The sequence below is a fragment of the Oncorhynchus clarkii genome, chromosome 22, assembly GCF_045791955.1.
Source record: "Oncorhynchus clarkii lewisi isolate Uvic-CL-2024 chromosome 22, UVic_Ocla_1.0, whole genome shotgun sequence".
In the NCBI taxonomy this organism is placed as follows: Eukaryota; Metazoa; Chordata; class Actinopteri; order Salmoniformes; family Salmonidae; genus Oncorhynchus; species Oncorhynchus clarkii.
The window spans coordinates 20,529,265-20,552,632 of NC_092168.1; the positions used below are offsets into that span (position 1 = coordinate 20,529,265).

General features: G+C 43.0%; 2 protein-coding genes and 1 pseudogene across 8 annotated transcripts in view; 1 reads left to right on the forward strand and 2 right to left on the reverse strand.

Annotated features, from left to right (window-relative positions):
* The window catches only part of LOC139380555 (calcium/calmodulin-dependent serine protein kinase a), a 202,611-nt gene that overhangs the window by 122,331 nt on the left and 56,912 nt on the right, over positions 1–23,368 (forward strand). The gene's annotated exons all lie outside the window — the stretch shown is intronic.
* On the reverse strand, positions 2,177–13,385 carry LOC139380910 (probable G-protein coupled receptor 82). Of its 2 annotated transcripts, XM_071124070.1 has the most exons (4): positions 13,247–13,353; positions 3,352–3,697; positions 2,762–3,206; positions 2,345–2,710 (listed from the first exon to the last, which is right to left on the reverse strand). In XM_071124070.1, exons 1-4 carry the CDS (start codon positions 13,333–13,335, stop codon positions 2,445–2,447), a joined length of 1,146 nt encoding a protein of 381 aa, XP_070980171.1. In that variant the 5' UTR covers positions 13,336–13,353; the 3' UTR covers positions 2,345–2,444. The 2 variants fall into 2 exon arrangements, with proteins under 2 accessions (XP_070980170.1, XP_070980171.1); XM_071124069.1 differs by having other exon boundaries at positions 2,177–3,206; positions 13,247–13,385.
* LOC139380937 (cysteinyl leukotriene receptor 2-like) lies at positions 14,124–16,255 on the reverse strand (annotated as a pseudogene).

Genomic DNA, 23,368 nt, shown 5'->3' on the forward strand with positions numbered 1-23,368 from the left:
TGCTGAGAAACACTCATGTAGCTGAAGAGAAAATATAGCCAAATAATGCATGTTGTTGTTGTGTTGAAAATGTATATATTGTTAAAAGATCCGTGTTACATTCTAATGTGTTTTTGTGATGTGACAGCTATTATCAGCTGTGTTTGTGCTATATATCGGTCAGAGGCAGTACTCCCAGCTAGCACATAACGTTCTGAGAACCATATGTTTGGTGAGAGTGTGGTTGTCCAACGGTTATTTTGCATTCCCACAAATTTCTGGGAATGGTGCAGGATAGTTGCTTGCGGCGGTGATTTTAGCATGTAAATCTTGATTGGCCAGACTTCCCCAATTTGTTTTAGATGCATGCCAGCAAAGCCACAACACAACACTAAACAAAACACGAATTGCACTCTTAACGGACCATGTTTGTATGTGGCTTTGTTAACTTAATTATTATTATTTTTTACAATGTTTGCAAACTGATGTGTGGCACGTATTAATGACAAAATAACACGCAGAACAGTCAAAACATTTTTAAATAGTAATAAATACAGAAAGTATTCAGACGCCTTCACTTTTTCCACATTTTGTTACCTTACAGCCTTATTCTAAAAGGGATTATATAGTTTTTTCCCCTCAATCTACACACAATGCCCCATACTGGCAAAGGAAAAACAGGTTTCTATAAATGTTTGCAAAAAAAATGACAAAGTATTACGACTTTTTACTCAGTACTTTGTTGAAACACCTTTTGGCAGCGATTACAGCCTTGAGTCTTCTTGGGTATGACACTACAAACTTGGCACACCTATATTTGGGGAGTTTCTCCCATTCTTCTCTGCAGATCCTCTCAAGCTCTGCCAGGTTGGATGGATATTTTCAGGTCTCTCCAGAGATGTTCAATCAGGTTCAAGTCCGGGCTCTGGCTGGGCCACTCAAGGACATTCAGAGACTTGTCACAAAGCCACTCCTGTGTTGTCTTGGCTGTGTGCTTAAGGCCATTGTCCTGTTGGAAGGTGAACCTTCACCCCAGTCTGAGGTCCTGAGCACTCTAGAGCAGTTTTTTTATCAAGGATTTTTCTATACTTTGCTCCGTTCATCTTTCCCTCGATCCTGACTATTCTCGCAGTCCCTGCCGCTGACAAACATCCCCACAGCATGATGCTGTCACCACCATGCGTCACCACCATGCTTCACCATATGGATGGTGTCAGGTTTCCTCCAGGCATGACGTTTGGCATTCAGGCCAAAGAGTTCAATCTTGGTTTCATCAGACCAGAGAATCTTGTAGAAAATACTGTTATTTTTGCAAACTCCAAGTGGGCACAGATCTGGGGAAGGACAACCCATCTCTGCAGCACTCCACCAATCAGGCCTTTATGGTAGAGTGGCCAGACTGAAGCCATTCCTCAGTAAAAGGCACATGCTTTTATTGAGGAATGGCTTCAGTCTGGCCACTCTACCATAAAGGCCTGATTGGTGGAGTGCTGCAGAGATGTGTTGTCCTTCTGAAAGGTTCTCCCATCTCCACAGAGGAACTCTGGAGCTCTGTCAGAGTGACCATTGGGTTCTTGTCTCCTCCCTGACCAAGGCCATTCTCCCACAATTGCTCAGTTTGGCCGGGTGGCCAGTTCTAGGGAGAGTCTTGTTGGTTCCAAACTTCTTCCATTTAAGGATGATTGAGGTCACGGTGTTCTTGGTGACCTTCAATGCTGAATAATTTTTTAAGCACCCTTCCCCAGATCTGTGCCTCAACACAATCCTGTCTCGGAGCTCTATGGACAATTCCTTCCACTTCATGGCTTGGTTTTTGCTCTGACATGCACTGTCAACTGTGGGACCTTAAAAAGACAAGTGTGTGCCTTTCCAAATCATGTCCAATCAATTGATTTTAACACAGGTGGACTCCAATCAAGTTGTAGAAACATCTCAAGGATGATCAATGGAAACAGGATGCATCTGAGCTCAATCTCATAGTAAAGGGTCTGAATGTAAATAAGGTATTCATTTTATTTTATATACATTTCCTAAAAAATATTTAAAAAATCTGTTTTCGCTTTGTCATTGTGGGGTATTGAGTGTAGATTGATGAGGATTTTGTTTTATTTCATACATTTTAGAATGAGGCTGTAACGTAACAAAATAAGTCAAGGGGTCTGAATACAGTACCAATCAAAAGTTTGGACACACCTACTCATTCAATGGTTTTTCTTTATTTTTACTATTTTCTACATTGTAGAATAATACTGAAGACATCAGAAATATGAAATAACGCATATAGAATCATGTAGTAACCAAAAAAGTGTTAAACAAATCAAATATATTTTAGATTTTAGATTCTTCAAAGTAGCCACCCTATGCCTTGATGACAGCTTTGCACACTCTTGGCATTCTCTCAACCAGCTAGGCCTCTTACAGTTGCCCACAGCAGTGAGTGGGTGGGTGGGTTCGGTCTGTATCTTTTACTGTAGTCTTCTGCAGCAGGGCAGGTGGCGCAAGGCCAGATGGAGTAAGGGATGTACAATGCAGCTCAGAGCTGCTATGGTTATAGTTGCATTCTTCGCCTTCCATTGTGTTCTCAACTTCTCACAGTCTCCCCCATGTGGTGAGAGCAGGGTCACTGCACGCTGGACATGGTAGGGCAGGAAACATGCCACAAACACCACAACCACAGCTAGGATCTTCCTTCGTACTCTCAGACTACCACTCTTCATCCTCTGCCTCTCTCCTGCCCCTGAATGCACCTCCAAGTTTACACCCTGTATGTTCTCCCCCCTGCCCTCCGTCTCCCCTAAACTCACCCCACACCCCTCTTCCACCTCACAACTCACCCTCCTATCCCGTGCGGTCACCCCCGTACTCACCCCCGTACTCACCCCCGTACTCACCCCACGCCCCTCCCTTGCCCCTCCTTCACTGTTTGTGTTCTTGGACCCCCTGACCTTCTGCAGATACAACACTAATCCCCCATAGTTGACCAGAATAAAGGTGAGAATCACAAAAAACAGGGCCACCCCCAGGCAGTGTTGGTTGTTTAACGCTTCTCTGTGGTGATTCTCCAACATGTCAAAGCAGCTGTCTACTCCTCTTCCTTTTCCTCGTCTGACGTGAAATACCACATTGGCACTCACCACCGTTACCACAGTTACCCAGGTAACGAGGCAGAGTACCCAGCATTCTCTGGGCCTAGTGAAGGGCACGAGAAGAGCAGGGCACGGCCGCACCTACAACCAGGGAAAGATTTGGAAGCAAAATTGAGTGGTTGATTGAGAAACGTATTATTAAAAAATGTATTTTAAATATTAAAAACAACCTAATTCAAAATCAATCCATTTAAGTTTGAAGACTTGTTGTTGTAGGTATCCATACCACGGTGGCGTAGCGGGTCACACTGGTCCAGAGAAGCAGCATGATGTTACAGTAGAGGTTGACGTAGAAGACTGTTATCATGGTTAGCATGGCGGCCTGACACACCGTGTCCCCTCCAGACCAGATGTGACCCCTCCGGTAGTATACCACCCGGAACAGAAAGCTGGTGCACAGCAAGAGGTCAGAGGTCACCATGTTGAGGGTCAGGATGACGGTAGGGGTCCTCCCCGACCTCATGAATTCACGCAGGATCAGGCCGTTGGCTAGGAAACCCAGGAGTGACAGGGCCAGGTAGAGCCAGGGTTTGACTTGTGTGTCGATGGGGTCAGGGTGTAACCAGCACTGTCTGGAAGAGGAGAGAGAGGAAGGGGGGAAGATTTGGGAGAGAGGAGAGAAGGAGTTGGAGAGAGAGAAGGGAATGAGCGACGGGAGATGGGGGCATAAACAGTAATGATAACTTTGTGTGTGTGTGTGTGTGTGCTAATGAGTTCTTACATCACATTTTCTAAGACATGAAGCCACAAAAACATACAAACGAAAGCCAGTTAGAGTTTCCATTCATTTCTGCAGTTATTATGAAGATCTGGTGAAAACACCCAGGATAGGTTTCTTTGGAATTAACATTAATTTAATAATATCAAGGAATGAAGGAAGCAGATATACAGTAAGCTTTATTTAACTTGGCAAGTGAGTGCATACAATGCAATATCAGACTAGATAACTTCCACATGGGAAACTTAATCTTGTTATTAACAAACAACCACACAAACAAAGCAAACACACATTGCATAATTTAATTACCTACCTTAGACACATGTCCCCTCAGATTTGTCCTGTTTTTAACATTTACAGGTGTTAAATTAATTAATTAATGTTTTAAATAATTATTCATAAAAAGATCTGTCAGCTGTAGCAGCTACTCTTCCTGGGGTCCAGCAAAATTTAGGCAGTTTATACAATTTTGAAAGTTTACAATACATTCACAGATTTTACAACACACTGTGTGCCCTCAGGCCCCTGTTCCACCACTACCACATACAGTTGAAGTTGGAAGTTTACATACAATCAGGTTGGAGTCATCAACCACTCCACAAATGTCTTGTTAACAAGCTATTGTTTTGGCAAGTCGGTTAGGATATCTACTTTGTGCATGACACAAGTAATTTTTCCAACAATGGTTTACAGACAGATTATTTCACTTATAATTCACTGTATCACAATTCCAGTGGGTCAGAAGTTTACATATACTAAGTTGACTGTGCCTTTAAACAGCTTGGAAAATTCCAGAAAATTATGCCATGGCTTTAGAAGCTTCTGTTAGGCTAATTGACATAATTTGAGTCAATTGGAGGTGTACCTGTGGATGTATTTCAAGGCCTACCTTCAAACTCAGTGCCTCTTTGCTTGACATCATGGGAAAATCAGAAGAAATCCTCAGAAAAAAATTGTAGACCTCCACAAGTCTGGTTCATCCTTGGGAGCAATTTCCAAACCCCTGAAGGTACCACGTTCATCTGTACAAACAATAGTACACAAGTATAAACACCATGGGACCACGCAGCCGTCATACCGGTCAGGAAGGAGACGCGTTCTGTCTCCTAGAGATGAACGTACTTTGGTGCGAAAAGTGCAAATCAATCCCAGAACAACAGCAAAGGACCTTGTGAAGATGCTGGAGGAAACAAGTACAAAAGTATATATATCCACAGTAAAACGAGTCCTATATCGACATAACCTGAAAGGCCGCTCAGCAAGGAAGAAGCCACTGCTCCAAAACAGCTATAAAAAAGCCAGACTACGGTTTGCAACTGGGGACAAAGATCATACTTTTTGGAGAAATGTCCTCTGGTCTGATGAAACAAAAATAGAATGACCATCGTTATGTTTGGAGGAAAAAGGGGAAGGCTTGCAAGTTGAAGAACACCATCCCAACCGTGAAGCACAGGGGTGGCAGAATCATGTTGTGAGGGTGCTTTGCTCTAGGAGGGACTGGTGCACTTCACAAAATAGATGGCTTCATGAGGAAGTTAAAATTATGTGGATTTATTGAAGCAACATCTTAAGACATCAGTCAGGAAGTTAAAGCTTGGTCTCAAATGGGTCTTCCAAATGGACAATGACCCCAAGCACTTCCAAAGTTGTGGCAAAATGGCTTAAGGACAACAAAGTTAAGGTATTGGAGTGGCCATCACAGCGTCCTGACCTCAATCCGATAGAACATTTGTGGACAGAACTGAACGTGTGTGCGAGCAAGGAGGCCTACAAACCTGACTCAGTTACACCAGCTGTAGCTCTGTCAGGAGGAATGGGCCAAAATTCACCCAACTTTTTGTGGGAAGCTTGTGGAACGCCACCCAAAATGTTTGACCCAAGTTAAACAATTTAAAGGCTATACTACCAAATACTAATTGAATGTATGTAACCTTCTGGCCCACTGGGAATGTGATGAAAGAAATCAAAGATGAATTAAATAATTCTCTCTTCTATTATTCTGACATTTCACATTCTTAAAATAAAGTGGGGATCCTAACTGACCTAAGACAGGGAATTTTTACTAGGATTAAATGTCAGGAATTGTGAAAAACTGAGTTTAAATGTATTTGGCTAAGGTGTATGTAAACTTCCGACTTCAACTGTATCTATAGTACTAAATCCATGTGTATATATAGTTTGAATGTTATCGGGTGTGTGTGCTGATGTTTTTAAGGTGTTGTTCCACAAGGTGTTTTTTATCTGTTTTTTTAAATCTAATTTTACTGCTTGCATCAGTTACTGGATGTGGAATAGAGTTCCATGTATTCATGGCTCTATGTAGTACTGTGTGCCTCCCATAATCTGATCTGGACTTGGGGACTGTGAAGAGACCTCTTGTGGCATGTCTTATGGGGTAATCATAGGTGTCCGAGCTGTGTGCCAGTAGTTTAGACAGACAGTTCGGTGCTTTCAACATGTCAATACCTCTCATAAATAAAAGTAGTGATGAAGTCAATCTCTCCTCCACTTTCAGCTGGAGAGATTGGCATGCATATTATTAATGTTAGCTCTCTGTGTACATCCAAGGGCCGTGCTGCCCTGTTCTGAGTCAATTTAAATTTTCCTAGGTCCTTTTTTATCGCACCTGACCACACGACTGAACAGTTGTCAAGGTGCGACAAAACTAGGGCCTATAGTACCTGCCTTGTTGATAGTGTTGTTAAGAAGGCAGAGCATCGCTTTATTATAGACAGACTTCTCCCCATCTTGGCTACTACTGCATCAATATGTTTTGACCATGACAGTTTACAATCTAGTTTTTCTCCAAGCAGTTTAGTCATCTCAACTTGCTCAATTTCCACATCATTTATTACAATATTTAGTTGATGTTTAGGGTTTAGTGAGTGTTTTGTTCCTAATACATTGCTTATAGTTTTAGAAATATTTAGGGCTAACTTATTCCTTGCCACCCACTCTGAAACTAACTGCAGCTCTTTATTGAGTGTTACAGTAATTTCAGTCGCTGTATTTGCTGACGTGTATAGTGTTGAGTCATCCACATACATATAAAATCTGGCTTTACTCAAAGTCAGTGGCATGTCGTTAGTAAAACATTTAAAAAGCAAGGGGCCTAAACAGCTACCCTGGGGAATTCCTGATTCTACCTGAATTATGTTTGAGGCTATCATTAAAGAACACTGTTCTGTTAGACAAGTAACTCTTTATCCACATTATAGCAGGGGGTGTAAAGCCATAACACAACAGTTTTTCCAGCAGCAGTCTATGATCGATAATGTCAAAAGCTGCACTGAAGTCTAACAAGACAGCCCCCACAATCATTTTATCATCAATTTCTCTCAGCCAATCATCAGTCATTTGTGTAAGAGCTGTTCTTGTTGAGTGTCCTTCCCTATAAGCATGCTGAAATTCTGTTGTCAATTTATTTACTGTAAAATAGCATTGTATCTGGTCAAACATAATTTTACTCAGGGTTGGTGACAGGCTGATTGGTCAGCTATTTGAGCCAGTAAAGGGGGCTTTACTATTCTTGGGTAGCGGAATGACTTTAGCTTCCCTCCAGGCCTGAGGTCAGACATTTTCCTGTAGACTTTGAAGAGGTGACAAATAGGAGTGGCAATATCGTCTGCTATCATCCTCAGTCATTTTCCATCTAAGTTGTCAGACCCTGGTGGCTTGTCATTGTTGATAGAAAACAATACTTTTTTCACCTCTTCCACACTGACTTTATGGAATTCAAATGTTATTTAAGGTGCCACAAAGCTTTTTCTATCATTCTTTATATAATTGATTTGTTTCATAGTGTAGTTTCTTTTTATTTAGTTCAGTCACATGATTTCTTAATTTGCAGTACGTTTGCCAAACAGTTGGGCTGCCAGATTTAATTGCCATACCTTTTTCCTCATCCCTCTCAACCATACAATTTTTCAATTCCTCATCAGTCCAAGGGGATTTAACAGTTTTTACAGTAATGTTTTTAATGGGTGCGTGCTTGTTAGTAACTGGAATAAGTAGTTTCATAAATGCGTCAAGTGCAGCATCTGGTTGCTCCTCATTACACACCACAGACCAGCAAAAATTCTTTACATCATCAACATATGAATCACAACAAAACTTCTTGTATGACTTCTTATACGTTATATTAGGCCCAGCCTCTGGAACTTTGATTTTCTTAGATAAGGCTATTATATTGTGATCACTACATCCGATGGATTTGGATACTGCTTTAAAGCAAATATCTGCAGTGTTAGTAAAAATGTGATCAATACATGTTGATGATTTATTTCCTGTGCTCTTTGTAACTACCCTGGTAGGTTGACTGACAACCCGATTCAGGTTGCAGGCACTGGTTACAGTTGGAAGTTTTTTCCTGAGTGGGCAGCTTGATGATAGCCAGTCAATATTTAAATCACCCAGAAAATATTATTCTCTGTTGATATCACATACATTATCAAGCATTTCACACACATTATCCAGATACTGACTGTTAGCACTTGGTGGTCTATAGCAGCTTCCCACAAGAATGGGCTTTAGGTGAGGCAGATGAACCTGTAGCCATATTACTTCAACAGTATTTAACATTCTATCTTCTCTAAGCTTTACAGGAATGTTGTTCTGAATATAGACCGCAACACCGCCTCCGTTGGCATATCTGTCTTTTCGGTAGATGTTATAACCATGTATTGCTACCACTGTATCATCAAAGGTATTATCTAAGTGAGTTACAGAGATAGTCAGAATATGAATCTGTTACAAGCAAGTTGACTTCATGGACCTTGTTTCTTAGGCTACATATGTTAATATTGACTATTTTTTTAGCACTTTTCTGGGTTGCTTGATTGTTTTTAATGCTTTACTGGGAAGCTTATCAGAGGTAGACTTACTTCTGTTATTTACATTGGAGCTGATAGTGTAGGGTGAGCTGCATGAAGTGGTCTTCCTACTATTGCACACCGCCTCAGTGCTAACAGTGTAACTCTGGTTTATAGGCTCATAATTACTGCTTACAATAGCTGGAGGATAAACAGATGTATTCGGTGCAATTAGGAGTACATAAATTAAATGTGTTTACCAATGCCCTTAAGATCATGTACATTTGGTGCAGCATTATGATGACTCATTGTCGCAATGGTATGGATTAACTGAGCTGGTCTTGGATCATTTACCAGTCATTGTTTCAACGCAGCCTTGAAATGCGTGGACAGAGTCCAGGAGGCCAGATGATTTGGATGGACTCCATCAATCATGTAGAGTATCTTCTGTTTCCAGAAGGTGTCAAAGTTATCAATAAAAGTGACTCCAGCAGAGATACAGTAGTCTTTAGCCAGATGTGTAATACCAGTAGTCTGCTGAATCTTTCACACCCACAAGGGTACTGGACCTAAAATGATGGGCCGTTTTTGTTCCGAGCTAGCCCCCCTGATGTCGTTTGACCCCACATGGACTACGCAGTGTCAGGTCAGTCGGAAGCAGCCTTGTTATGTCCTGTACTCTTGCTCTTAGGTAGCACAGGGTTTTTTCCTTGGGGACCGAGATGTTTCTCTCACCATAGAGCTGCCTATGATGACAGCTGGTGATGTTGAATTGGGCCGGTCTCTCAGGCAGTCTCGCAGTCTGGTGAGGCTGGGAGCTCCGGGGATCTGAACCCGAGGAAGAAGCCACCGGAGAGGGAGACAGAGCCGAGGACGAAGACACAGGTACCTCCGGATCCGATCTTGATTGGGAAGCCACCACAGACGAAGACGCCAGAACCTCTGGATCCAGGGCGGCAAAGCTGTTTCTGGTCTGTGTCAGTTCCGGGCTCAACATCTCCATGGAGACCCCCGTTGCCAGAGGACGCCTTCTTCGACTTCCACGGTGAGTGATGTACCTCCATGGCTGGTTGGTTGGATCGAGATCAGCTCCGTTCTCCAGGGAAGGGGGATACCGAGTCGGGGATGGAACCCTGCCTAGCACCGGCCAGTCGGCTGTGGAGAGCCGACGCGACGGGGAAACTTCCACCAGACCAGAGCGGCATCTGGCTCCTGGGTTGGAAGAAAAAGAAAGTGGGCGTGGGTGGGCGTGGGTAGGTGGGCGTGGGTTCCCCAGTAGCTTATGTAGGTTAACTACTTGCTTGCTAAGAGTAGCTAATTCGCTCCTGTAGTCCTCCACAAGCAAGCAGTTGCTACATTGAAAGTCAACGAGGTCCAAACGAGGTCCAAAAAGCAAAGTAAACACAGGTCCTGCAACGTTGGAAACGTTCAATAGCAGCCTCCATTTGAGACCGCCGAGCCAGCTAGGCTAGCTGGGCTTTCGCGTCTCTCCCACTATATGGAATCTGGTAGGATCCCAGAACAGATAGCAGCGCTCACAGCAATTTAGCCCAACAGAGCCGCAGGATTCCAAATAAAATAAAAGTATATAAAAACACTGTCAGCTTTTAAACCGAGGTCTTTAATTCAGGTTTCAGCGTTCAAAAGCAATCATACGTCGCGCTCTGATTTCAGATGATTGTTACTGCTGTTGAACAGGTTCCCAACCTCAACTACAGTATCTTTGCTGGCATGCCTGCTGGCAAGGTTGATAGACTTTAGAAAATACAAAAATTGCTTCAATTATTGGGTTATGATACTATATTCCAGTTGTACTAAACTCCTAAGGCATAACAGTTCTTAAAGAATCCATGTGCATGTCCTAAATTGTCCTAAATGTCCTAAATTCAAATGACAAATTAACAGGTTAAAAGGTATGCTTAGATAACATGCAGAAAAATTTACATATTTATTTACATAGAATCAGGCATAAGGATGAAGGCTCTAGGTTGCAGGAAAGGTTGTTTCAGGTGCATGACGCCCTGGTACCATAGGCAGGGAAAGCTAAACTTTCCTTAAGTAAATTGAATTGCCAAAATGATATAGCCTAATTAGCCTACTCCTGTCTATACAGAAAGAATTACAATTATTAAAATAGGCTAGAAAAGCATGATTTGGCCACAGAGAATCATTAGCTTCTTTTAAAAAACAACAACAATTGGTTACAGTCAGAAGGAAAGGCAGCGCTCGCAATTTGGGCAGCACGCGCAGCAAATACCAAATACATGATTGTTAAGTTGCGACTATTAGTGAAAAGTAGAGGCCCAGCCAGGAATATCACAATATTTCAAAATGCAATCGCGGGTAAACATAGTTTGAAAAGAAAATGGTTATTGCTGTAAATAGAAGAGAATTGCACCAGCGGAGAGCATCGGCAATATCCCCGTTGAGTGTGCACAATGCATATTCACTCTTTATCATTGACTGGTTAGTGCCACTTAAGTAAGTTTTTGTCCAATAATTTCCTTCTCTAGTTTAGATGGACGTCATATTCTATTTGTGTCTCCCCTTCTCGTGGGCCTATTATATGGACAATGTTTTGTTTTATTGATATGTTTGTAATTGTCAGCAGAGTTGGCCACCCAGTCATTTGTCGTATAAAAAAACTGTCTGCTAAGGTCTCCGATCATACACTGCTCAAAAAAATAAAGGGAACACTAAAATAACACATCTGAATGAATGAAATATTCTTATTAAATACTTTTTTCTTTACATAGTTGAATGTGCTGACAACAAAATCACACAAAAATGATCAATGGAAATCAAATGTATCAACCCATGGATGTCTGGATTTGGAGTCACACTCAAAATTAAAGTGGAAAACCACACTACAGGCTGATCCAACTTTGATGTAAGGTCCTTAAAACAAGTCAAAATGAGGCTCAGTAGTGTGTGTGGCCTCCACGTGCCTGTATGACCTCCCTACAACGCCTGGGCATTCTCCTGATGAGGTGGCGGATGGTCTCCTGAGGGATCTCCTCCCAGACCTGGACTAAAGCATCTGCCAAGTCCTGAACAGTCTGTGGTGCAACGTGGCGTTGGTGGATGGAGCGAGACATGATGTCCCAGATGTGCTCAATTGGATTTAGGTCTGGGGAACGGGCGGGCCAGTCCATAGCATCAATGCCTTCCTCTTGCAGGAACTACTGACACACTCCAGCCACATGAGGTCTAGCATTGTCTTGCATTAGGAGGAACCCAGGGCCAACCGCACCAGCATATGGTCTCAGAAGGGGTCTGAGGATCTCATCTCGGTACCTAATGGCAGTCAGGCTACCTCTGGCGAGCACATGGAGGGCTGTGCGGCCCCCCAAAGAAATGCCACCCCACACCATGACTGACCCACCGCCAAACCGGTCATGCTGGAGGATGTTGCATGCAGCAGAACGTTCTCCACGGCGTCTCCAGACTGTCACGTCTGTCACATGTGCTCAGTGTGAACCTGCTTTCATCTGTGAAGAGCACAGGGTGCCCGTGGCGAATTTGCCAATCCTGGTGTTCTCTGGCAAATGCAAAACGTCCTGCACGGTGTTGGGCTGTAAGCACAACCCCCAGCTGTGGACGTCGGGCCCTCATACCACCCTCATGGAGTCTGTTTCTGACCGTTTGAGCAGACACATGCACATTTGTGGCCTGCTGTAGGTCATTTTGCAGGGCTCTGGCAGTGCTCCTCCTGCTCCTCCTTGCACAAAGGCGGAGGTAGCGGACCTGCTGCTGGGTTGTTGCCCTCCTACGGCCTCCTCCACGTCTCCTGATGTACTGGCCTGTCTCCTGGTAGCGCCTCCATGCTCTGGACACTATGCTGACAGACACAGCAAACATACTTGCCACAGCTCGCATTGATGTGCCATCCTGGATGAGCTGCACTACCTGAGCCACTTGTGTGGGTTGTAGACTCCGTGTCATGCTACCACTAGAGTGAAAGCACTGCCAGCATTCAAAAGTGACCAAAACATCAGCCAGGAAGCATAGGAATTGAGAAGTGGTCTGCGATTATCACCTGCAGAACCACTCCTTTATTGGGGGTGTCTTGCTAATTGCCTATAATTTCCTCCTGTTGTCTATTCCATTTGCACAACAGCATGTGAAATGTATTGTCAATGAGTGTTGCTTCCTAAGTGGACAGTTTGATTTCACAGAAGTGTGATTGACTTGGAGTTACATTGTGTTGTTTAAGTGTTCCCTTTATTTTTTTGAGCAGTGTATAAAGTGTAGTAGAATTGCATGAAATGTGTTTTTAAAATGCCACAATTTTCCTGCACAAAGAAAGAAGAGACATATCTGGTATAGCCTATACTAGCCTAGGCCTACTCTACACGTGCTCAGCTATGCATTGAAATGTATTTTTTTGCAAACAGTGTTTGAGTTATATTATTAGCCTAAATGATGACTATCCAATTTACTCATCATATTACAAATAGTAGGCTATCTTGCAGTCTGAAAATGCAATGATGCATGGAAAGCATGGTGAAAATGAAGGTCCCCAAACTTGACACTCATGCGCCTCCTATGCCTGGTACCAACTGTAGATGTGTTGAATATAGAAATCTTACCTTTGTGGATCGTTGCTGGTTCCGTTGAGCCAGTGACCAGATGGGTTGACGGAAGACATTTGTTGTATATCATGTGTTGTTATATTCATCTTTCACTAGCATCAGACATGAACACTTCCTTTTAACTTTGTCTGTCTATCTCTCTTCCTGTTACGACCTCTCTACCTCACTCAAGGTCTCTCTCTCTCTCTCTCTCTCTCTCTCTCTCTCTCTCTCTCTCTCTCTCTCTCTCTCTCGCATCCTGTGTTGATAATAATAATTTGTTGCATTTATATAGTGCCTTTCCAGATTCTCAAAGCTCTGTTAGGGGAGGAAAATCACCTCATCCACCACAAATGTGCACCCACTACACTCAAAATAATGCTGGGTTAAAAAGCAAATGGGTAAATAGTGGACAGAACACATTTTGGGTTATTCTTGACCCAGCCGTTGGGGCACTTAGTTGGGTTATTGAGCTATGACCATATGGACAGTATTTATGTTGCATGTATTGGAAATACATGTTTTAATTACTTCTAATGTAACAAGATCTTTGTAACAAGATCATTTCGAAAGATGTAATTTATATTTTCAGAATGCAAAATACTTTTCTATGCCATTTCTTTATAGTGGTTCACAATGTTGTGGCCCCCTTTCACTACATTGGTATCAAAGTCTGATGGCACTATGGTGTGGTAAGAGTGTCTGTAAAAATGAACAATTGCAAAGCGTGTGGAGTTTTATTCTAATGAGCTCCACCCTGAAACAAGGCAAATGACAATACTAGTGTTAGCGCAAGTATTAGAAGTCTATGGGTATCTACTAGCATGCTAGCAGATACCCATAGACTTCCAGTCATTGCGCTAACACTAGTTAGCAATGGCTCGTGAAACTACCTCTATCTTCCTTCATACTGGACACAGAGACATAAAACATATCCACAAGTTTGTCTGTGTGTGTGTGTGTGTGTGTGTGTTTGTGTGTGTGTGTGTTTGCATGCATGCAATCATTGGTCGACCACCTTACAAGCTGAATACTCACCCACTGACTTCTGCTGAGAAACACTCATGTAGCTGAAGAGAAAATAAAGCGTATTGTTGTGTTGAAAATGTATTTATTGGTAGATCAGTACAACACAGCTCAGCGCTGCTATGGTTATGGTTGCGTTTGTCACACTCCATCATGTTTTCCCCTTCTCACAGTCGCCCCCGTGTGGTGAGAGCAGGTTCACTGCACGCTGGACATGGTAGGGAAGGAAACACGCCACAAACACCACAACCTCTGCCAGGATCTTCCTTCGTACCCTCAGGCTACCACCCTTCACCCCCTGCCTCTCTCCTGCCCCTGAACGCACCTCCAAGTCTACACCCCGTCTGTTCTCCCCCTGCCCTCCCTCTCCCCTAAACACACCACACACCCCTCTTCCACCCCGCAACTCAACCACCTCCGTCACCCCTCCTTCACTGGTGTGTTTGTTCCTGGCCCCCCTGACACTCTGTAGATGCAACACTAGTCCCCCATCGCAGACCAGAATAAAGGTGAGAATCATGAAAAACAGCATCACTCTCAGGCAGTGTTGGTTGTTGAACTCTTCTCTGTGGTGATTCTCCAACATGTCAAAGCAGCTGTCTCCTCCTCTTCTTCTTTCGATCTGAAGTACCACACTGGCACTCACCACCGTTGCCACAGTTACCCAGGTGATAAGGCAGAGTACCCAGCATCCTCTGGTCCTGGTGAGGGGAGTAAGGAGGGCAGGGCGAGGCCGCACCTACAACCAGGGAAACATTTTAGAGCAAAATTGAGTGGTAGAGTAATTTATTAATTAAAAAATGTATTTTAAAACAACATTAAAACAACCTAATTCAAAATCAATCCATTTAAGTTTGAAGACTTGTTGTTGTAGGCATCCATACCATGGTGGCGTAGCGCGTCACACTGGTCCAGAGAAGCAGCATTATGTTACAGTAGAGGTTGACGTAGAAGACTGTTATCATGGTTAGCATGGCGGCCTGACACACCTTGTCCCCTCCAGACCAGATGTGACCCCTCCGGTAGTATACCACCCGGAACAGGAAGCTGGTGCACAGCAAGAGGTCAGAGGTCACCATGTTGAGGGTCAGGATGACGGTGGGGGTCCACACCGACCTCCAGAGTTCATGCAGGGTCAGGCTGTTGGCTAGGAAACCCAGGAGTGACAGGGCCAGGTAGAGCCAGGGTTTGACTTGTGTGACAACAAAATCAGGGCATAGCCAACACTGTCTGGAAGAGGAGAGAGAGGAAGGGAGGAGGAGGATTTGAGAGAGAGGAGAAGAGGAGGATGTAGTTGGAGGGAGGGGATAGAGTAGGGAGGTAGATGAGCAAAAGGTGTGTGTGTGTGCGTGCGTGCTTATGCTTGTCTGAGTTCTCACATCACATTTTTATCTGACATGGCGCCACAAACGATATATTTCTCCACTTATTAAGGTCTGGAGAAAACACCCAGGATAGGTTTCTTTGGAATTATCATTCATTTAATAATATCGAGGAATAAAGTTAGCAAATGTACAGTAAACAATGCGTCCAGTACAATATCACACTGCATGTAGATAACTTCCACATGGGGAACTCTGTATTTTTATGGACAAACAACAACACACACAAAAATATTCTCACATTTCATAGATTTGTAAGATCACACAGAAATATCAGCATCAAAAGTATCATAGCTTAAAAACTATTGATGGCAGGATTATTTTGTCACTGGTCTGCACAAAATACTCCATAATGTCAAATTAATTAAAAATGAAAAGCTGAAATATCTTGAGTCAATAAGTATTCAACCCCTTTGTTATAGCAAGCCTAAATAAGTTCAGGAGTAAAAATTTGCTTAACAAGTCACATAATACATTGCATGGACTCACTCTGTGTGCAGTAAGTGTTTAACATGATTTTTGAATGACTATGAATGTACCCCACACATAATGTCACGTGTGCTCCCTCTCCGGTCTCTAGGTCACCTGTCTGCTCGTCATGGCGCACACCTGTCACCATTGTTACGTGTAATTGCGCAATATGACACACACCTGGAGGCCATCACCTCCTTGATTAAAACACACTCCCTGGACTTGCTTCCCGACTCTCAGCTCACTCGTTACACATCTGTAAGGTCCCTCAGTCAAACAGTGAATTTCAAACCAATTCAACCACAAAGACCAAGGAGGTTTTCCAGTGGCTTGTAAAGAAGGGCAGCTATTGGTAGATGGGTAAAAATAAATACATTGAATATCCCTTTGAGCACGGTAAAGTTATTAATTACACCGCAGGGATTTCACCATGAGACCAACGGTGACTTTAAAACAGTTCGAATTTAATGGCTGTGATAGGAGAAAACTGAGCATGGATCAACATTGTAGTTACTCAACAATAGTAACCAAATTGGCAGAGTGAAAAAAGGAAGCCTGTACAGAATACAGGGCACTAAAGTAATAATGCAAAAAATGTGACAAAGCAATTGACTTTTTGTCCTGAATATAAAGTGTTTGGGGCAAATCCAATACAACACATTTCTGAGTACCACTCTCCATATTTTCAAGCATGTTTACTTTGTCATTATGGGGTATTGTGTGTAGATGGGTGAGAAAACAAATCAATGTAAGCAATTTTCAATTCAGCCTGTAAGACAAAATGTGGAATAAGTCGAGGGGTATCAATACTTTCGGAAGGCACTGTAGAAATCATACCAGTGTGGATGATTGCTGGTTCCATTAAGCCTGTGAACAGATAGATTGACAGAGGACCTATGTTGGGTATTATCTATTGTTAGATCCATCTTTGACTAGCATCAGACATAAACACTTCCTTTTAACTTGGTCACCCTCTCTCGATGCTTATATCTAATTTCCTGTTACTAACTTCAGATTCTCACCTAAAATTCAGTCACTCAGTCTCTCTCTCTCTCTCTCTCTAATTCAGTTCGAGGGCTTTATTGGCATAGGAAACGTATGTTTACAATGCCAAAACAAGTGAAATAGATAAACAAAAGTGGAAAAAAACTAAACAAAATGTACAGTAAACATTACACTTCAAAAAGTTCCAAATATTATGTATACATACAGTGATGTAATGATAAGCAAATAGTTAAAGTACGAAAGGGAAAATAAATAAACATAAATACAAGTTGTATTTACAGTGGTGTTTGTTCTTCACTGGTTGCCCTTTTCTTGTGGCAACAGGTCGCAAATATTGATGCTGTGATTGCACACTAGTATTTCACCGAATAGATATTGGAGTTTATCAAAATTGGATCTGTTTTTGAATTCTTTGTGGGTCTGCGTAATCTGATATAAATATGTGCCTCTAATATGGTCCTACATTTGGCATGAGGTTAGGAAGTGCAGCTCAGATTACACCTCATTTTGAGAGCCAGGTCTGCTTTCGGTGGCCTTTCTCAATAGCAAGGCTATGCTCACGGAGTCTGTACATAGTCAAAGATTTCCTTAATTTTGGAGTGGTTCCTACTTTAAAAGTTGCGAGCTTGCACCGTGGGACTTAGAGGTATGGTTTCATTGCTCCAGACCACAAGGGGGAGTTCAGATCACAAGGGGGAGTTCGCTAATCGCTATTTAGCAAGTTATGACTAGCTAACATTTGCCAGCTAGCTAGGTTTATTTCATGTTTTAGGGACTCCTGAGAAAACCAGCAAACCAGGCAGTCATCTTGTGAAACAGTGGAGAATCAAACTAGCTAAATCATTTACTGCAAATGTAATGTACAATTGTGTAAGCTTGCCTTGCAATGCAGCTGAAGTAACATAGCTAGCTAACTATTTGCATGCTTATTGTGTAGTGGAGGATAAAAATAACTGAATGCCAATGGATGTGTAGCTAGCTACAGTATGTAGCCGTTCTGTGTAAAACGTTAGGTTCTGAACTAATATTCATACCAAACTATGAATCTCAGCTATCATAGTTGTTGTATCAACTTCATGTCCGAATGACATTAATGAAGCCTATGGATTGAGTAGAATGTAATAACTTTATTGTGCCAAGGATGCAAGTCCGATATACATGTACTGTAGTTATTACCACGCATGAGATTCCCACATTGTAGCCTGTACATTTGAATGTATTCACTGATTATGTACTCTTCCTTGGTGCGGTTCAGGTATGAATCTCTGAGACATTGTTTTTCAGTCATATCAAACTCCATTATTTGAATGATACTGTGTCTGCATGTAAACTCAGCAAAAAAAGACATGTCCTCTCACTATCAACTGCATTTATTTTCAGCAAACTTAACATGTGTAAATATTTGTGTCAACATAACAAGATTCAACAACTGAGACATAAACTGAACAAGTTCCAGAGACATGTGACTAACAGAAATGGAATAATGTGTCCCTGAACAAAGGGGGGTCAAAATCAAAAGTAACAGTCAGTATCTGGTGTGGCCACTCGCTGCATTAAGTACTGCAGTGCATCTCCTCCTCATGCACTGCACCAGATTTGACCGTTCTTGCTGTGAGATGTTACCCCACTCTTCCACCAAGGCACCTGCAAGTTTCCCAGACATTTCTGGTGGGAATGGCCCTAGCCGGGACCCTCAGATCCAACAGGTCCCAGACGTGCTCAATGGGATTGAGATCCGGGCTCTTTGCTGGTCATGGCAGAACACTGACATTCCTGTCTTGCAGGAAATGACGCACAGAACAAGCAGTTTGGCTGGTGGCGTTGTCATGCTGGAGGGTCATGTCAGGATGATCCTGCAGTAAGGGTACCACATGAGGGAGGAGGATGTCTTCCCTGTAACGCACAGCATTGAGACTGCCTGCAATGACAACAAGCTCAGTCCGATGATGCTGTGATACACCACCCCAGACCATGACGTACCCTCCACCTCCAAATCGATCCCGCGCTACAGGACAGGCCTCGGAATAATGCTCATTCCTTCGATGATAAACGCGAATCTGACCATCACCCCTGGTGAGACAAAACCACGACTGGTCAGTGAAGAGCACTTTTTGCCAGTCCTGTCTGGTCGAGCGATGGTGGGTTTGTGCCCATAGGCAACGTTGTTGCCGGTGATGTCTGTTGAGGACCTGCCTTACAACAGGCCTACAAGCCCTCAGTCAGTCCAGGCTCTCTCAGCCTATTGCATACAGTCTGAGCACTGATGGAGGGATTGTGCATTCCTGGTGTAACTCGGGCAGTTGTTGTTGCCATCCTGTACCTGTCCCGCAGGTGTGATGTTCAGATGTACCGATCCTGTGCAGGTGTTGATACACATGATCTGCCACTGCGAGGATGATCAGCTGTCCGTCCTGTCTCCCTGTAGTGCTGTCTTAGGCATTCCACAGTACGGACATTGCAATGTTTTTCCCTGGCCACATCTGCAGTCCTCATGCCTCCTTGCAGCATGCCTAAGGCACGTTCTCGCAGATGAGCAGGGACCCTGGGCATCTTTCTTTTGGTGTTTTTCAGAGTCAGTAGAAAGGCCTCTGTCGTGTCCTATGTGTTTATAACTGTGACCTTAATTGACTACCGTCTGTAAGCTGTTAGTGTCTTAACCTCTCTGGGATATTCGGGACGGTAGCGTCCCACCTCAACAACAGCCAGTGAAAGTGCAGGGCACCAAATTCAAAACAGGAGAAATCTCATAATTAAAATTCCTCAAGCATACAAGTATTTTACACCATTTTAAAGATAAACTTCTCGTTAATCCAGCCACAGTGTCCGATTTCAAAAAGGCTTTACGGCGAAAGCACACCAAACGATTATGTTCAGTAAGCACCTAGTCACAGTAAAACACAGCCATTTTTCCAGCCAAAGAGAGGAGTCACAAAAAGCAGAAATAGAGATAAAATTAATCACTAACCTTTGATGATCTTCATCAGATGACACTCATAGGACTTCATGTTACACAATACATGTACAGTGGGGCAAAAAAAGTATTTAGTCAGCCACCAATTGTGCAAGTTCTCCCACGTAAAAAGATGAGAGAGGCCTGTAATTTTCATCATAGGTACACTTCAACTATGACAGACAAAATGAGAAAAGAAAATTCAGAAAATCACATTGTAGGATTTTTTAATAATTTATTTGCAAATTATGGTGGGAAATAAGTATTTGGTCACCTACAATCAAGCAAGATTTCTGGCTCTCACAGACCTGTAACTTCTTCTTTAAGAGGCTCCTCTTTCCTCCACTCGTTACCTGTATTAATGGCACCTGTTTTAACTTGTTATCAGTATAAAAGACACCTGTCCACAACCTCAAACAGTCACACTCCAAACTCCACTATGGCCAAGACCAAAGAGCTGTCAAAGGACACCAGAAACAAAATTGTAGACCTGCACCAGGCTGGGAAGACTGAATCTGCAATAGGTAAGCAGCTTGGTTTGAAGAAATTAACTGTGGGAGCAATTATTAGGAAATGGAAGACATACAAGACCACTGATAATCTCCCTCGATCTGGGGCTCCACACAAGATCTCACCCCGTGGGGTCAAAATGATCACAAGAACGGTGATCCCAGAACCACACGGGGGGACCTAGTGAATGACCTGCAGAGAGCTGGGACCAAAGTAACAAAGCCTACCATCAGTAACACACTACGCCGCCAGGGACTCAAATCCTGCTTAAGCCAGTACATGTCCAGGCCTGTCTGAAGTTTGCTAGAGAGCATTTGGATGATCCAGAAGAAGATTGGGAGAATGTCATATGGTCAGATGAAACCAAAATATTATGTTTTGGTAAAAACTCAACTCGTCGTGTTTGGAGGACAAAGAATGCTGAGTTGCATCCAAAGAACACCATACCTACTGTGAAGCATGGGGGTGGAAACATCATGCTTTGGGGCTGTTTTTCTGCAAAGGGACCAGGACGACTGATCCGTGTAAAGGAAAGAATGAATGGGGCCATATATCGTGAGATTTTGAGTGAAAACATCCTTCCATCAGCAAGGGCATTGAAGATGAAATGTGGCTGGGTCTTTCAGCATGACAATGATCCCAAACAAACCGCCCGGGCAACGAAGGAGTGGCTTCGTAAGAAGCATTTCAAGGTCCTGAAGTGGCCTAGCCAGTCTCCAGATCTCAACCCCATAGAAAATCTTTGGAGGGAGTTGAAGGTCCGTGTTGCCCAGCAACAGCCCCAAAACATCACTGCTCTAGAGGAGATCTGCATGGAGGAATGGGCCAAAATACCAGCAACAGTGTGTGAAAACCTTGTGAAGACTTACAGAATACGTTTGACCTCTGTCATTGCCAACAAAGGTTATATAACAAAGTATTGAGATAAACTTTTGTTATTGACAAATACTTATTTTCCACCATAATTTGCAAATAAATTCATTAAAAATCCTACGATGTCATTTTCTGGATTTTTTTTCTAATTTTGTCTGTCATTGTTGAAGTGTACCTATAATGAAAATTACAGGCGTCTCTCATCTTTTTACGTGGAAGAACTTGCACAATTGGTGGCTGACTAAATACTTTTTTGCCTCACTGTATGTTTTGTTTGATAAAGTTCATATTTATATAAAAAAAATCTTTACATTGGCGCGTTACGTTCAGTAATTCCAAAACATCCAGTGATTTTCAGAGAGCCACATCAATTTACAGAAATACTCATCATAAATGTTGATGAAAATACAAGTTTTATACATGGAACTTCTCCTTAATGCAACCGCTGTGTCAGATTTAAAAAAAGCTTTACCAAAAATGCACACCATGCAATAATCTGAGTACAGCGCTCAGACATCAAAACAGCCAAACAGATATCCGCCATGTTGTACAGTCAACAGAAGTCAGAAATAGCATTATAAATATTCACTTACCTTTGATGATCTTCATCAGAATGCACTCCCAGGAATCCTAGTTCCACAATAAATGTTTGATTTGTCCAATAAAGTCCCTCATTTATGTCCAAATACCTCCTTTTTGTTCACGCGTTTAGTACACAATCCAAACTCACGACGCGCAGACAAGTCCATGCGAAAGTTCAGACGAAAAGTTATATTACAGTTCGTGGAAACATGTCAAACGAAGTATAGAATCAATCTTTAGGATGTTTTAATCATAAATCTTCAAATATTGTTCCAACCGGAGAATTCCTTTGTCTGTAGAATTGCAATGGAACGCAAGCTAACTATCACGTGAACGTGCGTGGTCAGCTCATGGCACTCTGCCAGACCTCTGACTCAATCCCCTCTCATTCGCCCCCACTTCACAGTAGAGGTCACAAACAAGGTTCTAAAAACTGTTGACATCTAGTGGAAGCCTTAGGAAGTGCAATATGACCCCATAGACACTGTGTATTCGATAGGGAATGAGTTGAAAAACTACAAACCTCAGATTTCCCATTTCCTGGTTGGATTTTTTTTCTCAGGTTTTACCTGCCATATGAGTTCTGTTATACTCACAGACATCCTTCAAACAGTTTTAGAAACTTCAGGGGCCTCCCGGGTGGCGCAGTGGTTAAGGGCGCTGTACTGCAGCGCCAGCTGTGCCATCAGAGTCCTGGGTTCGCGCCCAAGCTCTGTCGTAACCGGCCGCGACCGGGAGGTCCGTGGGGCGACGCACAATTGGCCTAGCGTCGCCCGGGTTAGGAAGGGCTTGGTCGGTAGGGGTGTCTTTGTCTCATCGCGCACCAGCGACTCCTGTGGCGGGCTGGGCGCAGTGTACGCTAGCCAAGGTGGCCAGGTGCACAGTGTTTCCTCCGGCGCATTGGTGCGGCTGGCTTCCGGGTTGGATGTGCGCTGTGTTAAAGAAGCAGCGGCTTGGTTGGTTGTGTATCGGAGGACGCATGACTTTCAACCTTCGTCTCTCCCGAGCCCGTACGGGAGTTGTAGCGATGAGACAAGATAGTAGCTACTACAACAATTGGATACTACGAAATTGGGGAGAAAAAGGGGTAAAATTCAAAAAATAAATAAAATAAATAAATAAAAGAAACTTCAGAGTGTTTTCTATCCAAGTCTACTAATAATATTAGCAACTGGACCTGAGTAGCAGGCAGTTTACTCTGGGCACCTTATTCATCCAAGCTACTCAATGCTGCCCCCCAAAGAAGTTAACGACCGTTTCACAGGTGCATGTTCATTAATTGTTTATGGTTCAACAAGCATGCGAAACAGTGCACTATTTTTATTTTTGGAAAAATAACAT

Excerpts from the sequence above, each read along its gene's own strand:
- LOC139380910 (XM_071124069.1), bottom strand. The coding sequence starts at position 13,335 with ATGAATATAACAACACATGATATACAACAAATGTCTTCCGTCAACCCA. Across the intron at positions 3,698-13,246 it reads ACCAGCAACGATCCACAAAG|ACAGTGCTGGTTACACCCTG; the intron begins GTAAGATTTCTA and ends CTCCTCTTCCAG. Across the intron at positions 3,207-3,351 it reads TGACCCGCTACGCCACCGTG|GTGCGGCCGTGCCCTGCTCT; the intron begins GTATGGATACCT and ends CCCTGGTTGTAG.